The sequence below is a fragment of the Cryptomeria japonica genome, chromosome 5, assembly GCF_030272615.1.
Source record: "Cryptomeria japonica chromosome 5, Sugi_1.0, whole genome shotgun sequence".
In the NCBI taxonomy this organism is placed as follows: domain Eukaryota; kingdom Viridiplantae; phylum Streptophyta; class Pinopsida; order Cupressales; family Cupressaceae; genus Cryptomeria; species Cryptomeria japonica.
The window spans coordinates 17785351-17812870 of NC_081409.1; the positions used below are offsets into that span (position 1 = coordinate 17785351).

Sequence of the window (27520 nt, forward strand, 5' to 3'; positions counted from 1 at the left end):
TGCGCTAAAGGACTTTACACTGTTTTGTCTTAAGATGAAAATGCTACTATTTTGGACTAACGCATTAACTTGAGGTTTGAATGCGCTAACAGATACACTCCATGCGCTAAGAGTTTGCTCTTATGCGCTAGACTGCGTTGATTTTTCTTTTGTTTCGATTTTTGTTGATTTTGAAAGTTTTTGTGGATTTTTTAAGCTTGATGGATGATTTTTTGAATAATAAATGCAAACACGGCACAAAAAGTACAACCATTTTGCCTAATCTAACAAAAAGTGTATGTTCTTGCGAGGATGTGTTCAAATCCCCAATATTTTAACAGGTTTTGATACAATTAAGACACTTCAGAAAGACTCTTTTAGTCAAGGGTCATAAATAACATCATAGCTCACTAGTCTCGATACTCCATCAGCTCAAACAACCGTGTCACCCCCTAGAGGGTGCCCCTTTTTTTGCCTTTTGCCAGAAATTAACCCAAAGTGAATTGCTTCACAGTTGAGTAGTTATCTTGGGAGATATATGGTGAGTAATCTTGGGGGCGGATTCTTCCCCACCCTTGCACTATGATGTTATAAATGTCTTGTTACTAACTCGGCTCAAAGTTTCTACTTCTATGGTTCGTAATCAGGCTTCCTATTCGGCCGTCAGTGATAAACTCCCTTAGGAGGCTTCCCAACCTTTAGAACAAAGACTTTACATATCTCAAGGATACTGGGGGAAGGCTAATCACTGCGCGCAACCGTTGAAAAGGACTTTCGTCACTTTCCAAATTTGATTATAGTGGGTTGGAATTTTTGGCGTCAAAGTCGTTCCCCACTTAGGTCGTTCCCTTCACACCAGCCATAAATGGCTTTAAGAGTTGATTGCAACTCCTCGGGAAGGCAGGCCTGCTAAAGGTTTTAATGCTTGAATTACTGAAAGCTGTAAGAGTGGTCTGAATTTTTGATCACCCAGTTAAGGGGAGAGCATATTCCTTCCACTTTCAAAACAAAGCAATCAATTGGGTTTATTTTAACCTTTCAAATCAGTGATTTGCTAAAATCTATGTCGAGATGTTGCTCTGCAAAAACATGGTGTTCATTTTACCTTAAAAGAATGATTTTCTGATCTATGAAAAGGAAATGGTCAACAAAGCAAATGTTCGATTTTGCGGTCAACAAAAGAAATCGGTTTAAAAAGGAAAGGCGTCTGCTCCACCTGCAAGAAATTTGTTAGAGTCCTGCAAGCAAACCAGAAAAGGAAAATGTTAGAGAATTTGGGGGACTTCCACAAGTCTAAAATTTCAGTTTCGGTTACAATAATTTTTTTTTTCTCTGTCTGTGATGCGGTACAGAACAAATTGTACGCGCTACAATATAATCTCGATGTGCTAAAATTAATGATCAACGTGCTACTCTATTGTCTAAATGCGCTACACTGTGTGTTGGAAGCGCTGTTCTGTCTTTTTCTGTTTTCTGCCGAGCCCTGCAGGAAATTTGAAATATGATGCGCTAACGTTTGAAATATACGCGCTGGATGATGGTCTATAAGCGCTGAACTGTAGATCAGATGCGCTATTCTGGTTATTGAATGCGCTATTCTGTGTTTCGCCCACGTCGAGACCTACAGGAAAATGTTAAAGGGAGTCATGTGCTAAGAAAAGGTTTCCACGTGCTAAAGTGTAGACCGCACACGCTAAACAGTAAGGGGGATGCGCTAGACTATTAATCAGATGCGCTAGGGAATGTTTCCCACGCGCTGATTCCTGTTTCTTGCGGACTTGCAAAAGTGATTAATTTGAAAAACTGATTTGTTATTTAGGGTCGGGCCCCACGGTGGGCGCTAGAAATGTATGCGGGAAAAGTGGGCTGATAGAATTCAATATGTGAAAATATTGTTAGAAACTAGTCCACACACACACACAGGACTTCTTGGTGCAAGCTATGAAGTAATAACGTATTACTCAGCTTCCCAAGGAGGGTCCCATGGTTCTCTATCTCACAATGTCCCTCAAACCAATGTTTTTGCTCTCAGATTACTGAGCAAAATGGTTTAGGGATGGCAAATGTAAGAACGAGGGATGCTTTGATATATTTTAGTATGAAATGGATGTTAAGCTATGTATGATCTTAGAAATACAATAAACTAGATGATAAGATGACAAGATTAGTATGAATACTATCCTAGCATACTATATTTAATCTATGATTGAGCTAATATGATAAAGAAAGTACTCTAAACATGCATATCTAGTCTAATTCCTGATCTAAAAAGAGGCTAAATGATGAGCATATATGAAATGAGAAAGCTTGAAAGAATTTGAGCATAAGTGTAATGCTTCAAATTTGAAAGATGATTGTTGAAAATGGAGGAATGAGAGCTCTATTTATAGCATAAACAGGGCAATGGATGGTCAAGATTGAATGGTTTAATCAAGGGTTGAGTTTGAAAGTTGGAAATCCATGTGCACAATTGGCACCAATGAAATGGTGACAAGTGTCAACATAGGGTTGGGTTGAGAGAAGAGGTTGGAGGCATTAAAAGCCTGAGAAGACCTTATGGTTATCTAAAGGCTAAGGGTCAAGTCTAAGTTAGGCTTACCCATTGGATTAAGAGTTAATCCAAGAATAAACCTTTGTGCAAATGATTAAGAGATAATCATGGTCAAAGCATTAAAGGCCTGATGAGACCCTTGGGTTAGATAGAGGTTGAGTCAAAACAAATGTTTTAACCATGTAGGAGGGTTTGAGTTAACCATTAATGGTTATTGGAGACTTTGGGGATTAAGTGGTTGAAGGTTGAAAGCCTTCAATGGTTATCAAAGACTTTGAGCCATTTAGTGGTTGAAGGTTGAAAGCCTTTAATGGTTATCAAAGACTTTGAGGTTTTGAGAAGTGACTTCCCTTTGCTTAGGGATGTGACAAAGTTTAGAAGAGGGTTTAAGTTAATTAGAAGTGATTAGAAGATTCTAGAAGGGATTAAAAAGGGGTTTGGGATTTTGCAAGTGGATGGAGGGATAATAGGATTTAATTGAATAAAATGATTTAATTCAATTTGGTTGCAATTTGGGGAAATTAAATAAATTAGATTTATTTGATTTAGGATAACTATTCAATTAAATTTGAATTTAATTAAAAGTGGATAGGGGGGATTTAATTGAATAAAATGATTTATTCATCAAATGGTATAATGAATTTAATTTAAATAAATTGAGTAATTTATTTAATTAAATAGAGGAAGGTGGATAATTTAATTAAATTGGATTTAATCAAATAGAGAAATGAACATAAAATATTCATTTAGGAATGTGGTCATTTTTATACGTCTACAGTCAGAAATCTCTTTCCGAGCTCTATCCAAATCTGGAGGTTTGAACTTTTGATTTTTCTTTTTTGATAGCGTTTTTTTTGGTCAAAGATAGAGGTTCTCGTTTGCACTCCGAGAGACATCACTTGAGCATCTGAACTTCATTTTTCGAAAAATTTATATTGTTGGAAAACTTGTTCTGTGTACTTTCCAGTCATATGATTTTTCTTTCCAGATTCTACTCCAGGTAGATTTTATTCATTTTTTTTGTTTTCAGCACTCTGGTGAATATCTTGGATGTTTTAGGTCCTGGGATCTCGTTCTTTGAGTAGGATGTCTCGTCTTTGGCTTTCTGTTTCCAGTCTTCTATCTCTTGTTATCATTGTAGCATTTATTTATGCAAACACACTGAGATAAAGTGCCATCATGCATTGTATACTTGGGATCTTGCACATCTTGTGCCTTATTGTACATGCACTACTTATAAAGTGCCATGGGGGGTTGATGTTTGTCTTTTGTTTTCCATCTACCTTTTTCAAGTGAGTGTTCCTTCCATGACATTAGCCTCATGATGTGTGTCAAGTGAGTGTTCCCTCCACGATACTATGTACTTTCTTCGGACTTTCAATGTTCCTAGTTTTTCGTCATGCAGTTCTTGTTGGCCATTCTTTTTAGTGTCTCTCTCCCTCTCCCTTTTCAACATTATGGGGAGGTTTGTCCTATTGTTCTAATGCTTCCTTGGTTTGATTGATCAACTCTTCAGGCTTTGGTGTTTTATTCCATATGTATCTTCGAGTTTAATTGTTTGCCTTTGTTTGCCATCTGATTCGAGTAGTGTCATTTGATGCCACTCATGTAGATTACAGTCTTCTATACCTGGTCATGTTCTATTTCAGTGGAGGTTCTTTAGATTAGCAGTTACTCTTCGACAATGTTTGCAACTATTTCATGCTTCAGTGGTGTTCTTCATTCTCTTCTTTTTGTTCGTATCTTCTGGAACACTCTTGTTTGGAGGCTTCTTAGTCCTTCACTTGAACTTTCATCTCTTCTTGGATAGGAGTTTTGTTCCCACAGGGTTTTCTCCTTTTTCTCCACTTTACAAAGATTTTATTATACTTGGGTACCTCATCAGGCCTATTTGTCGGGACCCATTGTTGCTTTCCTGCATTTTTTACATGCTTTTATAGTCCTTAATTATTTTTTAGCTACTCCCTAAGTTCATCTTAAGGGGGGGTGTTAGAGTTATCTTTTATTAGCTAATAATTATTTATTTAATTATTTGTCTATTATACTCTATGCTTAAGCTAAACTTAGGAATCTTATAATTCTTTAGGGTTTTCACCTTTAAGGTTTCGAGTATCCTCTTATAAGGATTATCTCTTTGTATTTTCATAACAATTATAATTATTGAATTGCATTCTTGTTGCACAATTAACATGACTCCTCTTTTCTGGATCTTTGAATTCTGGCCTCCATAGCTGTTTTGCTTCTCCCTTTTTATGATAGGTTTGCATGCAGGTGATCTTTGGGAGCTGTAGAGTTGATTTTTCCTCAACTCCAAGAAATTTTGTTTTGATGTTTTCGCTGAGATGTTGAGTGTTACTATTTATCAAATTGCCATTAGTTTCATATCCAAAGTCATACTATATATTCTAGTCGGTTAGTATTACCGAATCATGCAGTCGGTACACACAGAGAAGTTGGTATGAACAGTCTAGTCGGTTACAAAAGAAAGCAGTCATAGAACACAGTATTCACCGAGCTATTTACCGAGTAATGTTTCATGGCTACTGAGCAGTAAAGTTAACTCACCGAGTTGATATTCACCGAGTGAAATGTTTTACCAGATACATTGAACCTAGTCATGCACATGAAAACGTGTTACAAGATCGAGGCACATCTAACTGTTTTACATTGGAAATTGCATTAGGAGATTGTGTATGATTACAAGGTCAATCTGACTAATGAAATATTTTATTTAGATATTCATTCTAAGAATCTTTTGTAAGATCGAAGCAATGAATTAGATCACTGCTGTAAGAGATCTATTTATACAACATGATTTTAGGGTTAGAAAAAAGAGAGATGTGAGATATGTGTGTGTATGCATGAAGGAAGACTATTACAAAGACATAGAGAGGTCATCGAGAAGGCTATCAGTGAACAGTCGAAGAACAAAGTAAACAGAAGGGTTTACCGAGTTACAATATGGGTTACCAGGGTATGCTACAAGCTAGGTAATCTTATTCTGAGCACATAGAATCTGCTATAACATTTCAGATGTAAAGTTGTAGATATTTGTAATGATTTTATTGTAAAATTGTGAAGTTGTAAGAGAAACCTTTAACAGGGTAAAAGACTCTAACCAAGACTATAAAGTGTAAATCCTCTAATTAGGTGCACCATTTATATAGTGTTGTAAAATCCTTTAGTAAGGTAGATCTAACAGATCTTGATACTCCTATCAGGGTAAGCTATCAGAAATAGCTAAATGTAGCTCTAATCGAGCAATCTTTATTATTGCAGTAGTGAAGTGGTGGGTGCCATCCCCACCGTAGTTTTTCTCTCTAACCAAGAGTTTCTGCGTAACCAAAATATATGTGTTATGGAGTGAATCATGTATGATTTTTATCTGTTTGTTTTAACTTTATTTTATGTTACTACACTATTCTGTTTATGCATAACAGTAAGGTTATTATTGAAGAAAAGTTTTGGAGTACTGATTCACCCCTCCCCTCTCAGTACATTAGCTTTCCATATTGGACCTAACAATTGGTATCAGAGCTTGAATCTTGGAAAAGGGTTTAACTACCTAAAGAGAAAGATCTTAGCAATGGAAGGCTACAAACAATCTCGAAGGATTGTGTATCTACAAGAAGAGCTAGATAATACAAATCAAGTGATTTCAGACATGCAAAGGCAAATGCAAAAATCTCTTAAAGTAAGGGGAAGATTATCTGATGACCTGCAGGATTCTCAAGAGCTAGTGGAACAAATCGAGATATCATCTGAGAACAGTATATCTGAAGAGACTGAAGAAATGATTGGAATATTGAAAGAAAAGAACAAAGCATTGGCTAATCAACTGAAAGCAATGAAAAGAGAACATGAACATTTCAGTACACAGATGACTGAAAATCTAGATGCATCAAGGATAGCTGAGGATAAAGCAACAGATCTAGAAAGAGAGAAACAATAGCTTGAAGTTCTAGTATATGATAAGGATGATGAAATCATAAGGTTAACTGGTATTCAACAAAATATGATAGATCAACTAGGTTATGCACATCATGAAGCAATTCTGAAGAATGATGAAAATCAATCATTGAAACTTGAAGTATCAAGGTTGACTAGTGAACTTGAAATGGAGAAGAAATTCAAAGAATCATTGGAGAAAAGATATGAAGCATCAAAGATGTTGGACGAGCAACTGAATACAAGAAGACCCTACAAAGATGGAGGACTCGGTTACAAAGGAAAAGAATCAACTGAGAAAGGAATTCATACTACTGAGAGAGGAGAATCATCAAAGCAAGCTAGAAACAGGAATAACATCAAAAGGAAGAAGACTATTTGCTACTACTGTGGAAATCAAGGTCATACTGCCAACATATGCCAGATCAGAAAAGGTAAGCAACCGAATATCACTAAGTCCAATGGATATTGTTACAATTGCAATAAATATGGTCACACATCTAATCAATGTAGGACAAAGTCTGTTAACAACTATCAGAAGGCAAAATTCAAAGGGTTTTGTAGAAATTGCAATAGATATGGACATAGTATCGAGAAGTGCTGGTTTAAGCAAAAAAACTATATGAAGTATCCACATCGAGCAAACACTAGAGGTTACCGAACTCACACAGATCCTCACTGACAATATGCAACAGTACCATGAGACTACAATACGAGGATATGGTGCGAATGTTGTGGAAGATATGGACATATTAGTGCCAACTATTTTATAAGATTTGGAATGAACAATCAGAGATCATGGAGAAATCCTGGTATGGCATGTTTTCATTGTCACAAATTTGGACATTTAGCTGGAGATTGCAGAGATCAACCGAGAAGAGACATTGAAGAGATAAAAGAAAAATTCAAGATGATTTAGAAAAAGAAAGAAATGATGTCAGATGAAGAAAGCACCTTACCTACTGAGTTAGGTGCACCTATTTCAAATTAGTCAAGAAAAGGTATGAAGGGATTGCACTCTCTAAAGGTTAAATCATAATAGTTCCTATTCTATTATGTACAAAATTCAAAATCTGCATAGTTAAGATGCAATTAGTCAGTTTATATACTATACAGGAAACTTGTCAAGTCGGTGTATACTGGAAACCTGTCAAGTCGGTTAATAAAAGAAAGTTAGTTATTCAGTTAAAACAGAAAAAGGTGTAAATCGGTAAAAGGTGAACCGAGTGCATTTAATGTCTTGACCTAACTTGCACGGAGCCCGATAAGGTATTTTTGAGTACTTAAAAGTGTTTTCGCTGTCATTTTCATTCACCCAAGTTTTTGAGAAGCAGAGTAGGGCGAATCAAAGTGATCAAACTTCATTCAGAGCGAATTTCAAGGTATTTACATCAATCTATTCACACTGTTTAGCTAGTTTTCGATCTAGTCAAATTGCTATTGTCTACCGAGTGTGAAGCGTCAGTCGTTTGTAAACCCTAAGGATAATTTGTCAAATCTTACCCGAAACCTACCATGGCGCCCAAGATCCAAGACCCCGTAGTTGTCCAAAATGTGGATAAGCCCTCACTGAAATATTCTCTAACTCCCAAAGTTGCCTCAAAATCGGATGACAAAACTGCATTTTCACTCATCCCGGATCGAGTCTTGTTAGTAGAAGATGTCAGATTCTTCACCAAATGTCGTGTTGAGGAACTCGGTCATGTAGAGATTAGTGACACATATGATGAACTTTGCACTAATGGCACACTGGATAGCAAATTTGAGCATCTCAAAGTCAAGGGATTAACTGAAGCCCTAGTCTATCCCCATGTGTTCAAACCCCAATGGGTTAAGTTTGTCTTGAGCAGAGTACATGATGATTTCATGTGGCTACAAGAGAAACTGTTTAAGATCACTAAGGAAATCATTCACCTGATCACCGGGTATCCCATCTACGATCATGCACGAGCACATAAAATGATATCACAAAAGGAGCTAATCAGTCTAACCGGAGTAGAATTTGATTACCGAGGACTAAAATTGAATAATGTCACTGATGCAAAACTCAAGTTTGCAATTAGAGTTATTGGTTACTGTTTCTTCCAATCTGCAAGGGAAAATAGTGTACCATGTGCTGCAGTTGACTTGGCCTACAAAATAGTGAAGAAGGGAATGAAAGTAGACTTGTGTGAAGTACTACTGAAGAACTTGTTTGAGAACCTAAACACAATAAAGAAGCCAAAGAAGAACAACTCAGCAAATACACTAAAGTTCGGTTCACTACTTGTATGTTTGTTTTTCTACTTTGAGAAGTTCTTTCCCTCAGTCGGTAAAGTAGTATGGGAGCTACACCGACCTATCACCCATTAGATCAATGACTTCATCAAGAAGTTAGGAGATAACTTTAATGATATGATGGATGATTACTTCAGCAAATTCCAAGAGAAAATGCACAACAGGTATAGGATTCCACCATAGCTGGTAGAAAAATACAAGGACAATATATGTTTTGAGGTTGATACTGATTATTGTTATGTGAATGCTGTTGAACCGAGGACTCAATCGTTGCAACCAATGGGTTATGAGATTGATTATGATATAACACAACAACAAATTGATGCCTATTTATCATTGCCAAGGCATGCAACTGAACTAAGGTATGGAACCTATGAAGAGGTGAAGGAGAAAGTAAAAATGAGCATTGTAGTACCTAAGGCTACAAGAAAAGCTACAAAAATGATAAAGGTTTTATCTAAGAAATTAGGAGAAGAATCCTCCTCTACACCTATCAAAGGCAATCTTGCCATTTCTGAAAAGGAATCAAAAGCTCAAGAGGCTGTAATAACATTGAGCACAGAGTTGCCAAAGGGTAAAGTTCTGAAAAGAAAGAAACAGGACATCACAAAGGCCCTACCGACTCCACCAACAAAGAGACCCAACACCAGAGCATTAGCTACATCACCGAGTAAGAAGCAAATGAGTGTTACTGTACCAAAGGTAACCAAGACCTATAAGAAATCTACTCAGAGACTCATTTTGGCAAAAGAGTTGAGTGATACAGAGTCTGATGATGCAAATAAATTCCAGATTGTGAAAAGCAAAAAGGTAAATATTCACAGTGTTGAAATTTTTTGTGCCAATCTTAAAGAATACGGTGGATTTGTAGGATTTAGATATGTTAAGTATGAGACTAGGAATAATGATGAGAAGCGACAGATTGAAGAAGTTGTCACCTGTACACTTCTGAAGTTTCGGCTAGCTCCATTAGAACTAGCAAAGTCACTTCCAAGTGAACTATACTTACATATTGATAACAAATGGAAATATGCAATGGACTCAGAGAGACAAATAAGAGAAAGAAGTCTAGTCCATCTATTTCCTGACATGTCCGTAATAGAAATCAAGGAGCATTTGACCACATACAATTCTAAATTTCTTGTGAAACAGAGAGCCTTAAAATTGATGAATGGGCTATACATTAATGTGGAGAATGAGACAAAATCCAAGTGGCAGGAGATCTTCAAACAAAAGGATGTCGGTGAACAATCTCAAATTGAAATTGTTGATGTCACCGAGCAAGATCCAAATGTCACCGAGGAAGGTCCAAACCCGGTTGACACTATTCAAATTGATGAAGATGTAATGGATGAAGCAGCACCGGAGCAGGAAATGATTGAAGGCACTACCTATGCAAAACTTGTCTCTAGTGAATCTATCTTAGAACAAGTTAAGCCTTATCCATCGGTGAAGCCACCTATCTCAACCGAAGCTCCCAAGGACACCGAGCAAGGCACCGAAGGTAACATATCTAAAGCTGTAGGAGATACAACCAAAGATCAGACGTCTCAAGCATAACAAGCACTGCAAATGTTACAGCTGAGACCCCTAGCACCAAGCCACCCAAAGACACTACAACGACTATAGGAACTGACCAAAGTGTTGCATCTACTGAGCAACCTACCGAGGGTCAGCAAGCCTCACAAGCACTTGTCTTAGTGCCACAGATCAAAGGAAAAGAGAAGAAGGTGAGAAAGCATGGTTTCAAATTTGACTTATCTAAACCGATTGTGTTGCCCAATGTAGACATCTCCAAATTGAAAGGGCAAGCACTCACTGAATTCGGTGAACTATGCAAAGCAAAGGCCGAACATGAGAAGCAACTGGCCATACAAAAAAAAGAATAAAGTACTTCAGAAGGTTAGGACACTACTCATAGAAATGCTACCTTCAGCAACAGTGTCACCCAATGTAGCCATCCATATTCAACTGGATAAACTCCTAAATGAGATTGAAACATCTGGAGTTGATGCATCTGAGTACTTAAGAAAGCTCAAGGATAAAGAGCTAACTGCTAAAATGATAGAGAAAGTACATAAATTGATTGCTATTGGCAAGGTAAAACTTGTCAAATTCATTGCTAAGTTGTCCCCTCAACTCAAGCATATTCTTTATTTATTCCAAAAACTATGTACATTTTCCTTATTCATTAAAGATGTCAAAAATAAAACTGATGCAACTGAGAAAGAGATCACCGATCTCTCAACTAAGTTGACCACCGAGCCTAATTCAGTTCAAAATTTTTATACAAAGCTTCAACAACTCATGGCTCAATAGTTAGAACTGAGAAATGAAGAGCATAAAATAAGGATGGAAATAATGACCCTTCAGACATTATTCCTTCCTCATCTTTCATCAGTACAATAACAGATCAATAGAGCTACACGCCTATCAACTACACAAGAGGGAAGCACTCTTGATGGCTTAATATCACTCTTATCTAATATTCAAGCACAAAATTCATTAACGGAAAGTGTAAAGGATTCACTCTCAGTCGCGCTCATCGACGCCCAGACCAAGTATAAGTCTATTTTTGATCAGTTACCGCCTCCGGATGGAAATTGAGTTTTTGATGTTTGTCAAAAAGGGGGAGTAATATTATGATACTACATAGAGGAAAGTAATACCCAACAAAGGGGGAGTAATTCTATATTTGGAGAGTAATAAAGTTTTGATAACACAATTTTGAGTATTGTATACAAGGGGAGTATACTGAGAAAAATATACAGAGCATTCAAAGCACACTAGCATAGAACAGAACCGAACATGCAAAATTCAAAGTTATGTATAGAATAATGATAAGGGGAGTATATCTGCATATACTACTATAGCATCCTAAAATTGCGACACTTGCAATTTCGACTGCATTTCGGTCTTCACGATGGTGACGCAACACGCAACCTGAATGGAGACCCCGAAACCTGATTATGACACTGAAAACTGCATTTTCTTGCACCCTGGCCTGAACCTCCTTTGCACCCTGCTGTCCCGGGAGGTGGGACCAGAGCGCCCAGCACCCTAGTCCTTCAGGACCAGGGCGCCTAGCGCCCTGGTCCCCCAGGACCATGGCGCCCAGCGCCCTGGTCCCTGGGTCCTATTTTGGGCCCGGTCTCTTTTGGACTTCGGGTCTTTATGTTTGCAAATTGGAAAATTATTTTTCCTGGTCAGCCTAAGGTCGGGAAAATCAGTCTATCAGCCCTAATTGACAAGTATATAAACTACATTTTCCTCTCTCATTTGGATATATACATACATGAGGGAAAAAGCGTGGAAACTATACTCAAGCATTCAAGCATTCAAGCATTCCTTCAAGCAATTGATCATTCTAAGTCTCCATTCAAGGCTAAGTGTTCCATTCAAGACAAGGATTCAACCATTGAAGAGGAGATCACTTACAACACATTACATGCTACAACATACAACATACAACAAACAACAACATCTATACCTTCGCACATAAGGATACAAACATCCTTACAATAAGGTACTAGTACTTGTTTTACATTACATTTACAGCATTTCTCATTTCTTGGTTAATTCCAAAACCGGGGTTTGACCTAAGGGCAAACCCCTAATCCCTAACCCCCCAATCGTCTTCACTTTTCTGTGTGTAGGTTGCAGGTACGCGGCTGAAATTGAAGATCTGGAATCCTTGTGCAGAGACGAACAGATCCCCCTTCGTTTCGCGGATTTTTCAGAGGACCATGTGCACGCCGGGCGCCATCGTCCCGTCAACTTTTGCTCAAATTTGCAGGACAGCGCCGTATCGACATTTTACTGCTAATTCCAGGTCCGCAGCTTCATCCTATATCCCTATCTCATTTTATAAGCGAATCTTTCTCACTTTCTATGCATTCCTAGCTTAATCATTCTATCTACATTCTTTACAAAAGAGGGTAGCCTTGCTTTCTTAACCCTTGAAACACATTTAGCATCCAATCTTGCATTGTGTGGGATTGGATCTTGTGGGTTTCAACCCCTCTTTTGAATGTAAAGTCTCTCCCCTAAGTGAAAATCATCAACCCTAGTGAATCTCCCTTCTCTCTCCTTGGAGTTGGAAGAGGGGAGAGCAACTAGGGTTCGATCGCGATTTTCCGCTTTACAACTACTTCATTGACTAGTGTATATATTATCAAGTATAGTCATTTTGCAAGTATATAGTTTTTGAGTTATGACTTTGAAAGTAGTTTTTGTCAAACATCTCAACTAATGTCAAAAGGGGAGATTGTTACTACTTATCAAATTGCCATTAGTTTCATATCCAAAGTCATACTATATAGTCTAGTCGGTTAATATTACTGAATCATGCAATCGGTACACACAGAGAAGTCGGTATGAACAATCTAGTTAGTTACAGAAGAAAGTAGTCATAGAACGCAGTATTCACTGAGTTGTTTATCGAGTAATGTTTCATGGCTACCGAGCAGTAAAGTTAACTCACCAAGTTGATTTTCACCAAGTGAAACGTTTTACCAGATACATTGAACCTGGTCATGCACATGAAAACATGTTACAAGATCGAGACACATCTAACCATTTTACATTGGAAATTGCACTAGGAGATTGTGTATGATTACAAGGTCAATCTGACTAATGAGATACTTTATTTAGATATTCATTTGAAGAATCTTTTTGTAAGATCGAAGCAATGAATTAGATCACCGCTGTAAGAGATCTATTTATACAGCATGATTTTAGGGTTAGAAAAAAGAGAGATGTGAGATATGTGTGTGTATGCATGAAGGAAGACCGTTACAGAGACACAGAGAGGTCACCGAGAAGGTTATCAGTGAACAGTCGAAGAACAGAGTAAACAGAAGGGTTTACCAAGTTACAATATGGGTTACCAAGGTATGCTACAAGCTAGGTAATCTTATTATTGAGCACATAGAATTTGCTATAACATTTCAGATGTAAAGTTGCAGATATTTGTAATGATTTTATTATAGAATTGTGAAGTTGTAAGAGAAACCTTTAACAGGGTAAAAGACTCTAACCAAGCTTTTAAATTGTAAATCCTCTAATCAGGTGTAACATTTATATAGTGTTGTAAAATCCTTTAGTAAGGTAGATCTAATAGATCTTGATACTCCTAATAGGGTAAGCTATCAGAAATAGCTAAATGTAGCTCTAACCGAGTAATCTTTATTATTGCAGTAGTGAAGTTGTGGGTGCCATCCCCACCGCAGTTTTTCTCTCTAACCAAGAGTTTTTGCGTAACCAAAATATATGTGTTATGGAGTGAATCATGTATGATTGTTATCTATTTGTTTTAACTTTATTTTATGTTACTGCACTATTTTGTTTATGCATAACAATAAGGTTATTATTGAAGAAAAGTTTTGGAGTACTGATTCACCCCTCCCCTCTCAGTACATTAGCTTTCCATATTGGGCCTAACAATTGAGAAATGAATTTTGTGATTTGATGGATGATTTTATGAAAAATGACCTGAAAAGAGAACAAATAGAAGTGATAATAATTTGTCTATGCTAAACAAATAGTGTATGTTATTTTGAAGATGTTTTCAAATCCCCGATGTTTTCACTGGTTTGGATTACAAAAAGACAGATCAAGTAGAGTCTTTATTCAAGGGTCATTAACTTAATCAGCATGTGGTCACATGCTAACTCAAAGATGGGCAAAATGTAGACACCTAAAGCTTGCACAATGAATTAAGTGAATTCAATTCATTTAATTATCCCTAATTTTTCCAATTAATTAAATTAAGATTTAATTGATATCCCTGATAACTCAATGATGAACCACTAGTACCAAACCGGTACTGAGAGGGGGGGGGTGAATCAGTACAGACACAAATACAGTTCAAAACCGGTTTGACAACAACCACTCTCAATGACTAATAAACAAAGATACCGGTAAAACAGAGTGCAACTGGTAGCATCCAGAATAACTCAATCAGTCATGAACCGATCACTTACTAAGCTTTTCTCTTAGCTCAATACCACATTATCATAATATTCTCATGCATGAACTAGTAGACCTAACCATCAAATCTTCACAACAGTGAGTTCAATATGTTTTATAGACAGGCATAAAACATAGAAACTTCATGTGCATAACAGATAAAACAAAGCATCACAAGACAAAAGCATTTCACATGACACACATATTTTTCACGTGGAAACTATAGGAGTTGAGAAAATACAACACCACAGGAGCCTGAAGATCTTCTGCAAGCTGAATAACCTATTACAAGGAGAAGCAATGAAGCAAAATCTGAAGAACATACAAAACACAGAGAATATGCTCAAAAAGAGAGAGCTCAATATTCACAAAAAAATGTAATGTGATTCTTACAATGAAAAGAAAGAACTCAACCTTTAATAGGTCAAGAAACCCTAAAAAGGGAAAACCTAGGTTTGCACATAATAATTAATTAAAACAATTAATTATATGCACCTAAAGTTAGCTTAAGTGTAAAAGAGATAAAGGGAACTTAAATAATTAAACAAAGAATGTTTAATTAATCAAGTAAATACCCGAATACTCTAACACCCCCCCTTAAGCTAGACTTAGGGAGAAGCTAAAACCTAGAACAGCTACTGAAAGCAATAAAGATGGGTCCCGACAACAAGGCCTGATCAGGTACCCAAATACAATGAAATCTCTATGAACTGGAGAAATAGAGAAAACCACGTGGGAACAAAACTCTACTCCAAAAAGAGATGGAAAAAATATCACTGAAGCATGAAGACCCTGCAAACTCTGTCAAAGAATAACTGCTGATCTGAAGAACATCCACTGAACTAGAACATGACCAGGTAGAGAGAAGACTGTAATTTGCATGAGTGCCCTCAAATGACACTACTCGAATCAGGAGGAAAACAAGGCAAAACAACTGAAATCGAAGATACATATGGCATGAGAAACCAAAGCCTGAAGAGCTGATCAATCATACCATGGAAGCATTAGAACCAACAGGGTAAACCTCCCCATAATGCAGAAGTGGGAGAGGGATAGGAACACTGAAAAGGATAGCCAAAAACAACTGCACGACGAAGAACCAAGAACATCAAAGGTGCTGAGACACATCATCATGAGGCAAATGTCATGGAAGGAACACTCACTTGACAAAGGAAGATGGCAAACAAAGGCAAACATCAACCCCCTCATGACACTTGAACAACAGTGCATGTACAACGAGACACAAGATATGCAGGATTCCAAGTAAACAATGCATGATGACACTTTATCTCAGTGCGTTTGCATAATTACAAGCTACAATGATAAGAAAACTAGAAATAGAAACGAGAATCAAAACAGAGACACCCTACTCAGAAAAGAGATCCCAGGACCTGAAACAACCACGATATCCACTAGAGTGCTGAAAAGCAAAAAACTGAATAAAATATGCATGGAGCAGAATCCGGAAAAAAAACTCATATTTTTGGAAAGTACACAGAACACGCTTTCCAAAAATATAAAGTTTTTGAAAAACGGAGGTTGGATGCTCATTCTACGTCTCCTGGAGTGCAAAAAAGAGACCTCACTTTGATTGTAAAAAACACAGTCAAACAGAAAAATTGGAATAAATTACCAATACCATGAGGTCGGCCTCGGAACCAGCTTTCCGACACCTATTCGTTCTCAAAAAAATGACTCCGTATGCCCAAGATAGGGCCAAAAAACCAAACCCCCCCCTGAAAAAGCCAAAAAAGGGGGTCTGGTGGCCTGTTGGTGGTCCGGTGGCCAGTGGGTGGCGCATCGGTGGCGGCCGGGCGGAGCTACCTGTTCTTGTTTTGAGATTTTTGGCTTTGGAAGCAGATCTAGGGTTTCAGGAATTTTTTTGTGTACCTAGGGTTTGAGCTTTTTTTCTGAGCACTTTGGGCCTAAATGGACCTCACCATCGTGCTCAGAAGTCCCCAAAACCCCTATGGTCATATAAAATTCGACCTATTTTGGTTCCTGAGCCTCTGGGAGCAATTTTTTTTCTCAGATCTAGGCCGTACGACCCTGGCAAGCAGATCGAGAAAAAATTTCAAAAAAAATAAAAAATTTGCCTTTTTATGGCATGCAGGCCGAAATTTTCTTTAAAAAAAAAAAGGTGAAAAAAAAAGGGGGGGGTTTGTTTCTTTTTAAGAAATTTTTTTTTTTGGCAAAAGAAAAAATACAATTTTGGGGGTTCCCACGGTACGCAGGGTACCGTGGGACCCCTTCAGGTGTCAGTATGACCCTGTCGCTGCCTTCCCTCGGGCCCCGTGCTGTCGTTTACCGACGCTTCCGCCGGCTGCTGCATGTCGCCGCTCCGGCCCTCGCCGGCCAGCTCTCGCCACCGGCCAGTCTCCGCCCAACCGCCGCTTCCCTTCCGGCCGTCGCCTTCCTGTGCTGTCGGCTGTCCGGCCCGCTGCTGGTTTCCACGCCTGCTTCTCAGCCTGGCTCCGCCCGCTCCCCGCTCCACTTGCCGCGCTCTGATACCATATAGGAGTTGAGAAAATACAACACCACAGGAGCCTGAAGATCTTCTGCAAGTTGAATAACCTGTTACAAGGAGAAGCAATGAAGCAAAATCTGAAGAACATACAAAACACAGAGAATATGCTCAAAAAGAGAGAGCTCAATATTCACAAAAATATGTAATGTGATTCTTACAATGAAAAGAAAGAACTCAACCTTTAATAGGTCAAGAAACCCTAAAAAGGGAAAACCTAGGTTTACACATAATAATTAATTAAAACAATTAATTATATGCACCTAAAGTTAGCTTAAGTGTAAAAGAGATAAAGGGAACTTAAATAATTAAACAAAGAATGTTTAATTAATCAAGTAAATACCCGAATACTCTAACAGAAACCCAACTGGGAAAAACCACGGTGGGGATGAATACCCACAAGCTACTTTTTGAACTCTTTAGAAGTCTGCTCTGTCAGGAGCCTTGTCTGATTAAGAACATTACAATAGGTTCTGGTAGGAACCGATCCTGTTAGGGATTACTCGGTTAAGGGATACTCAGTTAAGGGTTAAACCTGGTAGGGTCACCTTGTTAAAGGATTTTAAGAACTCAATAGCTGAAAGGATCTCCTAAGCTTTTCTAGCTTCTCAGAACTCATTAGCTTCGAGTTACCTGGTTAAGAGATTTACAGCAAGCCGGTTAAGACCACCCGATTTAAGGGATTTTGAATCAAGCCAGTTAAGGCTACCTTGTTAGGGGATTTTGCAACTGTTGAAGTGGTTAGAGATCAACAGGTATTACAATGATCTGTTAATAGTACTTAATACTAATACAGATCCATTTAGGCTCCTCTTCTCCTTCTGCACATACACTTTGCAGGTATCTCTTTTCTCCTATGGTCTGACAAGAATCTTGTATCACTTTCGTTGGATACACACTCACTACTTTTTGCCAACAACTTTAGATAGAAACCTAACATCAACCTTATAGGGAACATACAGGTCGGTAGCAAAAACCCTAAACCCTAAACCTATTAGGTTGAGCAATTCAAACAGTTTGATCCTGACCGTTGAAACATACTGCATTGAATGCACCAGTCTTGAGTCAATCTCAAGACATTCTCCATCGTCCATTATCCACCATTTTCATGGCAGCTGATAACCCATCACGCGTTATCACTATTTGACAAACTTCGCACATTCTCGAGGTAGATAGGAATAGTCTTCTTCATGCAAGATCCTTCACGCGCACAAAGCTTACGTGGCAACATGATCTGTCCTCCATCATACTACTGACTCATCACAGAAAGATCACTGATTGAGTCACACAGACTTGAGATACTCCAACCGGAAACCTCAAAGTGGAAGGTGCCTTACCAACCGGTAGTCATATAGTGCTTCCATGTGCCAGTTCCCATAACTGCATGCTGGTTCACTTTGAACAAATGTGCCGCTTCACTTAGGAATATACCGGTTCACACATATTCCAGTATCTCTTTCTTCTCTTATCTCATGTGCCTGTTCACACTATGTCTCATATTGACATCAATGACAACATACAATATCATTATGTCTTCATGCCAGTTTACATAAGGCTCATGCCAGTTCTCATAATGCCAATAATCTCCCCCTTTGGCATTGATGGCAATATACAAAAGATATCTTCTCTGCTTCACATCTTCTCCCCAGTTGCTGCAGATGTCTTTTCGTTTCACTTCTTCTCCCCCTTTGACAACAATGCCAAAGTGGAGGCACAATCACCACTGTTTCCTTATGCTGCTCCCTCTGAGGAGTAGCATCCTTAAACACACCAATCAACCAAAGATTTGTCTATCCGGTACCTGACTGATGTGGAACTACCACTTTTAGTTCACCTCCTGAAGGGGCAATACCCCTAATTCACCTCTCAAATGCACAAATGTTGTCTTTGGGAGAGGCTTGGTGAATATGTCTGCTAACTGCTCCTTACTGGACACATGCTCTAGTGCAATCTCTTTATTCTGAACCTTTTCCCTCAAGAAATGATACTTAAGTTCAAAATGCTTGGTTCTAGAATGTAAAACCGGATTCTTTGATATATTGATAGCACTTGTGTTATCACAGAATATACTTACCGGTTTAGGTATAGGGATCTTGAAGCTGTCCAGTACATGCTTCATCCAGATTGCTTGAGTATAGTTCATGAAAGCTGTAACATACTCCGCTTCCACTGTAGACTGAGAGATGCAACTCTGCTTTTTACTCATCCATGAGACTAGTCTACCACCGAGAAAGAATGCACCACCGGTTGTGCTCTTCCGGTCATCCACATTACCGGCCCAATCAGCATCTGTGAATACTTTCAGATTGAAATTATTGCTATATGGGTACCACAATCCATAGTCAATTGTTCCCTTCAGATACCTAAGAATCCATTTGATTGCACTCAAGTGAGATTCTCTTGGACTCTTCTAGAACGTTGCAGTGATGCCAACTGCATGTGCAATATCCGGTCTACTATGCACTACATAGTGTAACTTACCAATAATTGATTGGTATTCCTTCTCATCAACCAGTGCAGAATCATCTTCCTTTGTCAATTTGCAACCAGTCACCATCGGTGTACCAACCGGTTTGCTATCTTCCATGCCAAAAGCCTTCAACACCTCTTTGACATATTTGGACTAAGTGATGAAGATTCCATCTTTCATCTGCTAGATCTGTAGTCCAATGAAAAACTTAATCTCCCCTATGAGTGACATTTCAAACTCTTTCTTCATCTCATCAGCAAACTCATGACTCATCTTGTCATCTCCACCAAAGATGATGTCATCAACAAAGACTTCATAGATCAGGATCTAATCTTCTTCAGACTTCAAGTAGATATTACTATCTTCACTTGTTCTCTCAAATCCAATCTTCACAAGATGGGAATGTAGGTGCTCATACCATGCCCTAGGTGCTTGCTTTAGACCATATAATGCTTTGTGTAGCCTACATACCATGTCACCATCTTCAGATAGGGTAAACCCATCTGGTTGCTCAATATATACCTCATCTTCAAGTACACCATTTAGGAATACAGATTTTACATCCATTTGATACACCTTGAATCTCTTAAAAGCTGCATATGCAAGAAGCATACAAACTCCTTCCAATCTGGCTACAGGAGCAAAGGTTTCCCCATAGTCTTCACCTTCTTCTTGAGCATATCCTTTGCATACCAGTCTAGCTTTATTCCTAATCACTGTGCCATCCTCATTCAACTTATTTCTAAACACCCATTTGGCGCCAATGACATTCTTATGGTCTGGTCTAGGTACCAGGGACCATGTATGATTTTTCTCTATCTGGTCAAGTTCTTCTTCCATTGCCTTGATCCAGTCTTTATCATTATGAGCCTCTTTGAATGATTTAGGCTCAAATTCAGAGATCATGCATAAGTTTTCTTTGATCTTTCTTCTGGTAAGGATTCCTGCATCCTTATCACCTATGATCTGCTTGGGATCATGATTCAACTTGACATACCGAGGAATGGTCTTAATTGGTTCTTCTTGCTTTTCTTCTTCATCCTTATCTTCATCAGTATCAACATTCACCGGTCTAGGAACATTGTTACTGGTGCTCGCTTGACTGACAACCGGTTCCCAGAAGGTTGCAACCGGTTCATTTACAACTTGCTCACTACTGGTTTTCTCAGTCTTCTCAGAGGATTCATCAACTCTTACATTGATGCTTTCCATAATTCTCTGAGTCCTATTGTTGTAGCACTTGAAAGCTTTACTCTTGGTGGAATATCCTAGAAATATTCCTTCATCACATTTAGCTTCAAATTTGCCCTGATGTTCACTCCTCTTGATGTAACATTTGCTACCAAAGACCTTAAAATAATTTACCATAGGGGTCTTACTGGTCCAATACTCATAAGGAGTTTTGTCCTTGCCCTTTTTTATGAGTACCCGGTTCATAGTGTAAACTGCAGTGCTCACCGCTTCTCTCCAAAAGGTGTGAGCAACCTTTCCTTGGATCAACATAGTTCTAGCTGCTTCAACCATAGTCTAGTTATTCCTCTCTATTAGGCCATTCTGCTGTGGAGTCCGGGGGGGCAGACAACTGTCTCTTGATGCCAAATTCTTCACAGTACTTGTTGAATTCACTGGAAGTGAATTCCCCTCCTTGATCAGTTCTAAGACACTTGATCCTTTTACCGCTTTCCTTTTCCACTAATGCTCTGAAAGCTTTGAATTTCCCAAAAGCTTCAGACTTGTCTTTCAAGAATGTGACCCACATCATTCTTGAGCAGTCATCAGTGAGAATCATGAAGTACCTATCACCCTGCACACTTCTAGTTTTCATAGGACCACATAAATCACTATGCACAAGATCAAGCAAGTTGTCAGTAGTGAAAGATTTACCTTTAAAAGTTGAGGAAGACATTTCCCCCAATTGATATTCTCTACACAAGCTATTATCCGGTTTGCTCAGCACCGACAACCCTCTAACTGCCTTGATCTTACTAGCCTTCACAATGTTGTCAAAGTTCACATGGCAGAATCTCCTATGCCATATCCAACTATCATCAAGCTTAGCCATAAGACATGTACTTATATTATCATTTAGATGAAATAGGTTACCTTTAGTTTGCATGTCGGTGGCTACCAATTTACCATTTTTACCTTTGATTCTGCAAACTCCATTCTTGAATTGCAGAGCGAGTCCACTGTCATTTAACTAGGCAACACTTAGAAGGTTGTGTCTGAGACCATCAACCCAATACACATTGTCATCACTACTCTTTCCATTCAAGGAGATGGACCCTCTGCCTTTGACCATGCATGGTGCATCATTGCCAAAGCGAACCACACCACCATCATACTCTTCTAATGATAGAAACTTGCTCCGGTCACCAGTAATATGGTGAGAGAAACCACTGTCAATGATCCACTCATTGGAATCATCAAACTGGGAAACAAGAGCCTTCTTGTTTGTCACATCTTCCTTTACAGCAACGAACACAATGTCTTCATTTTCTTCATCTTTAGATTCCTCATCTGTGACACCTTCATCAACTGCCACAAAACAATTTCTCTGGTTTCGTCCTTTGAATTTCTTGAACCTTTCCGGTTTGTCCTTGTTGTCACTATTAAGACAGTTCATAGCAATATGTCCTATCCGATTGCAGGAGAAACATTTCAAAGGTAGTTTACCTTTGTATTTACTAGTTCCTTTTGGGAATCTCCTGGCCAGAAGAGCTTCAAATTCCATCAGAAACTCTTCATCCTTCATCTCTCTGTTCTGACTAGGTTCCCCATTAGTGCTAGCCTCTTTTCCTTTTCTGGATGGTATAGCAGAAGCTTTAAAAGCTGATTCTGACTTTTGAACACTACCATCAAAGCTATTTAGCTCATAGGCTGTCAACTTGGCTATGATGGAGTCCAAGGATGCCTTAGACTTGTCTATTGATCTTAGCTCCTGAATAGCAGCAACCCTTATTGCATAGACCAACAACAGGGATCTCAAGACTTTACTTACCACAGTGGAATCTTCTATTTTGCCACCTACACTCTTTATTTCTCCAACAACTGTTTTGATTCTTATTCCATACTACTGAATGGTCTCTCCTTCAACCATTCTCATGTCTTCAAACTTTCCTCTCAAGCTCTCTTCCTTAGCTTGTTTTACATGCTCATCACCACCATAGATATTTTCAAGAGCATCCCATACTTCTTTGAGATTTGCCTTGTCCTGAACATCAATAAACTCAATGTCAGATAGACTACTGATGAGGGCTTCCATGACTTGCTCGTTTTCTTGTATCTCGCTCTTTTGGTCATCAGTGAGAGTACCGGTAGGAACAACATATACATTTTCAACATAACTCCAGTGTTGAACACCCATACTTTTAATGAATATCTTCATCCTGTCTTTCCATATACCAAAGTTTTCCCTGTTGAACTTTGGACCTTCCCTCTTCATCATTTGGCTAGGATCTTTTCCTCAAGTGGTTAAGCTTACAACACAGAGGACCTGGAGGGATCTGATACCAATTGATAACTGAATGATGAACCACTAGTACCAAACTGGTACTAAGAGGGGGGGGGTGAATCAGTACAGACACAGATACAGTTCAAAACTGGTTTGACAACAACCACTTTCAATGACTGATAAACAGAGATACCGGTAAAATAGAGTGCAACCGGTAGCATCCAGAATAACTCAATCAATCATGAACCAGTCACTTACTAAGCTTTTCTCTTAGCTCAATACCAGATTATCATAATATTCTCATGCATGAACTAGTAGACCTAACCATCAAATCTTCACAACAGCGAGTTCAATATGTTTTATAGACAGGCATAAAACATAGAAACTTCATGTGCATAACAGATAAAACAAAGCATCACAAGACAAAAGCATTTCACATGACACACATATTTTTCACGTGGAAACCCAACTGGGAAAAACCATGGCGGGGATGAATACCCACAAGCTGCTTTTTGAACTCTTTAGAAGTCCACTCTGTTAGGAGCCTTGTCCGGTTAAGAACATTACAATAGGTTCTGGTAGGAACCGATCCTGTTAGGGATCACCCGGTTAAGGGTTAAACCTAGTAGGGTCACCTTGTTAGAGGATTTTAAGAACTCAATAGCTGAAAGGATCTCCTAAGCTTTTCTACCTTCTCAGAACTCATTAGCTTCGAGTTACCCGGTTAAGGGATTTACAGCAAGCCGGTTAAGACCACCCGATTTAAGGGATTTTGAATCAAGCCAGTTAAGGCTACCCTGTTAGGGGATTTTGCAACTATTGAAGTGGTTAGAGATCAATAGGTATTACAATGATCTGTTAACAATACTTAATACTAATACAGATCCATTTAGGCTCCTCTTCTCCTTCTGCACATGCACTTTGCAGGTATCTCTTTTCTGCTATGGTCTGGCAAGAATCTTGTATCACTTTCGTTGGATACACACTCACTACTTTTTGCCAACAACTTTAGATAGAAACCTAACATCGACCTTATAGGGAACATACAGGTCGGTAGCAAAAACCCTAAACCCTAAACCTGTTAGGTTGAGCAATTCAAACGGTTTGATCCTGACCGTTGAAACATACTGCATTGAATGCACCAATCTTGAGTTGATCTCAAGACATTCTCCATCATCCATTATCCACCATTTTCATGGTGGTTGATAACCCATCACGTGTTATCACTATTTGATAGACTTTGCACATTCCCGAGGTAGATAGGAATAGTCTTCTTCATGCAAGATCCTTCATGCACACAGAGCTTACGTGGCAACATGATCTGTCCTCCATCATACTACTGACTCATCACACAAAGATCACCGATTGAGTCACATAGACTTGAGATACTCCAACCGAAAACCCTGAAGTGGAAGCTGCCATACCAACCGGTAGTCATACAGTGCTTCCATGTGCCGGTTCCCATAGCTGCATGCCGGTTCACTTTGAACAAATGTGCCACTTCACCTAGGCATATACCGGTCCACACATATGCCGGTATCTCTTTCTTCTCTTATCTCATGTGTCGGTTCACACTATGTCTCATATTGACATCAATGACAACATACAATATCATTATGTCTTCATGCCAGTTTACATAAGGCTCATGCCGGTTCTCATAATGCCAACAATCCCTATTCTTCTAATTAACCTTTTAATCAAATTAAAGATTTGATTAATATTCCCCTTCTTCTATCTAAACCATTTAATTAAATACCCCCCTCTCTAGCCATTTTAATTAAATTCACATTTAATTTAAAATCCCATTCATCCCCTTTCCTATTTTAATTAAATCCACATTTAATTAAAACCCCCTTTGCAAATAAATAAATCAAAATTTATACCCCCACTTGCAAAATTCAAATTCACATTTAAATAAATCAATATTTATTTAAATCTATCAAATGCAAGTTGCAACCAATAATTGAAATAAATCAATTCTATTTTAATTAAATCCTATTTTCCCTCACGCACTTGCAAAATCCTACATCTCCCACTTGCCTTCTAATTTTCCTTCTAGAAACCTCCTAATCCCATCCTAATCATGTCTAATCTCATAATCATGTCCTTTCCCTAAATTTGAGGAGACCACTTCTCAAATTTGAAAGAAAGTATTCTAAATTCAATAAATATTATTCCTTCAACAAGTTAACTTGTTGAGTTCCTCAAATTTGGAAGGACTCTTACAAATTTGTCCCCAAAGTCTTCCTAACCATTAATGGTTAACTCAACCCTCTCCTCATGGTTAGAGACTTTCTCTCTAACTTAACCTTCATCTAACTCAAGGGTTTCATCAAGCACTCATGGCTTTGACCCTAGTTATCCTATTAACCCTTGCACAAGAGTTTATCCCTAGTGTAAAGGCTTTATCCATTGGTTATCCACTAACCTAACCTTAACCTTACTTCCTAAGGTAACCACCTTCTCCTCTCAAGCCCTCTCAAGGTGACATTTGTCAACTTGGGATTGGATTGAATCCCTCATATGGATTGATAACTTTCAATCCCAGCCCTTGTTGAGATTACTCAATTTCAACCATTCATTCCCTATAAATAGAGCCCATTCCTTCTTCAAGTATCAAGTCTTTTGTGCATCTAAATTATAGTCACATTGCAGGTTAAGGAGCTCCCTTTGTCATCTTCAAGCATCAATCATTCATATCATAGTATTTTAGTTTCTTTTAGCTTAAATGCATATCCTTTTATAGCTTAATTAACTCATCTAGTAGCATTTAATCTTCAATTTGGAATTAACCTAGTTTCATATCTTCATTATCTTGAGCATTTAGTCTTGCATCTTGCATTTCATCTTAATCCATCATCTTAGCTTTCACTAGGATCTTAGTTGCATTCATTTTGATCCTAGAATCATATAAATCTCGTTCTCTAGGTTGTCATCTAAGAGATCAAGTGCTCCTCCAAGTGAGGGCCACCTTGAATCTTGAGGATCTTTAGAGATAAAGGACTATGAAATGATTTTAAAGAGTTTAGATTCATTTAACTTGTTTTGTTTGATTTCAAACTCTAATGCAATGTTTCATGTGTATGTTTGAAGTGTTCTTTTCTATTGCAGGCTGATACCACATTTTCGACATACAGACCTCAATAGGTGACACCTCTATCCTCCAAGTATGGATCAACCATATATTACAAAAAAGTAAAAGGACTTATGTCCAGAAAGAGGAGTAGAATTTTTAAATTTTGACAAAAGCTTTGAAGACTCCTAAAAGAGGAGGGGAAAAATAAGAATGGTCTCTACTATAACAACTATAGATCAATAAAGACATAAGATTGCACAAGTTGCAATCCCTAAAGTTGATAGACTAGAGGCTCATATGTAGCCATATATTACCAAATATAGGAAGTGGATTTGGGATTTCAAACCAGAGATGAAGAGAAACAATATTTGTTATGAGGGATGATTTCCACAACCAAACTATTTTTTTCTTCTTCAACAACCACAAGAACTTCAAACTCCAAAAAGAAACTATCCATTCATATAAAATTAACACAACACATAGAAAGATGTGATAGGAATTGTCTACAGACATCGATTGTGAATCATGGTCACACAACCTGAGTAAAGACACTCACATTCTGTGACTTCATTTTTATTTCTTCTTTCCACTCTAGTTTGAACCTTGTTAGAGATTGATCATGTCCAACATCTCTGAATCTTCATACTACTTCTGCTTGATTCCATGTAGTTTTTGTTTTGTCAGGCCTATATCTCTTCCCGCCCATTTGATAGTGAGCTTCATCAACTATTCCACGCCATTCCAATAACTACCCCCAAAACTTGTTCTAAACCGAATTTGCCTAAATAAAAAGAAATTAAAATAACAAAATAAGAAAAAATTAGAACTAGTCTGATGCTCCTGCATTGGGCTTCCCTAGAGATGAAAGAAACCACATGCTCTTTCACATGAGGTCATGAATGGAATGACATGATAACCTTCTATCAAGAGAGTCGATCTCTTTGATCCCCTATGTATGCATAATCAATTACCTTTTTGTAATACAATTTATCCACTCTCCTCGATTTTTACTGAGAGGACTATTGCAAGCGTGATAGGTCTCCTTGAAACCAAAAGCATCCACATGTAGATCTGTCAAGTGCTCAAATCCAACATTAATAGCATGAATGTCATGAAGTAACAAATTTCTTTGAATCAACACCTCAACAACCTCACTTGTTTGCCCACTCAAACAATTCATCAAGTTGTCCATTCTTACAATAGGAAACTCATCTCTGATTGTAATTTGATTAATGAGTCTGGTATTTGTGGACTTCCTCCATTCTTCTTCT

At 38.2% G+C, this 27520-nt stretch overlaps 1 protein-coding gene across 1 annotated transcript in view; it reads right to left on the reverse strand.

Moving 5' to 3' along the window:
• Nucleotides 1-16983: 16983 nt before the first annotated feature.
• The window catches only part of LOC131875689 (uncharacterized), a 53460-nt gene continuing 42923 nt past the window's right edge, over nucleotides 16984-27520 (reverse strand). Inside the window, exon 2 of the mRNA XM_059220296.1 lies at nucleotides 16984-17229. Coding sequence (XP_059076279.1) covers nucleotides 16984-17229 — 246 coding nt within the window. The remainder of the gene's footprint in view (nucleotides 17230-27520) is intronic.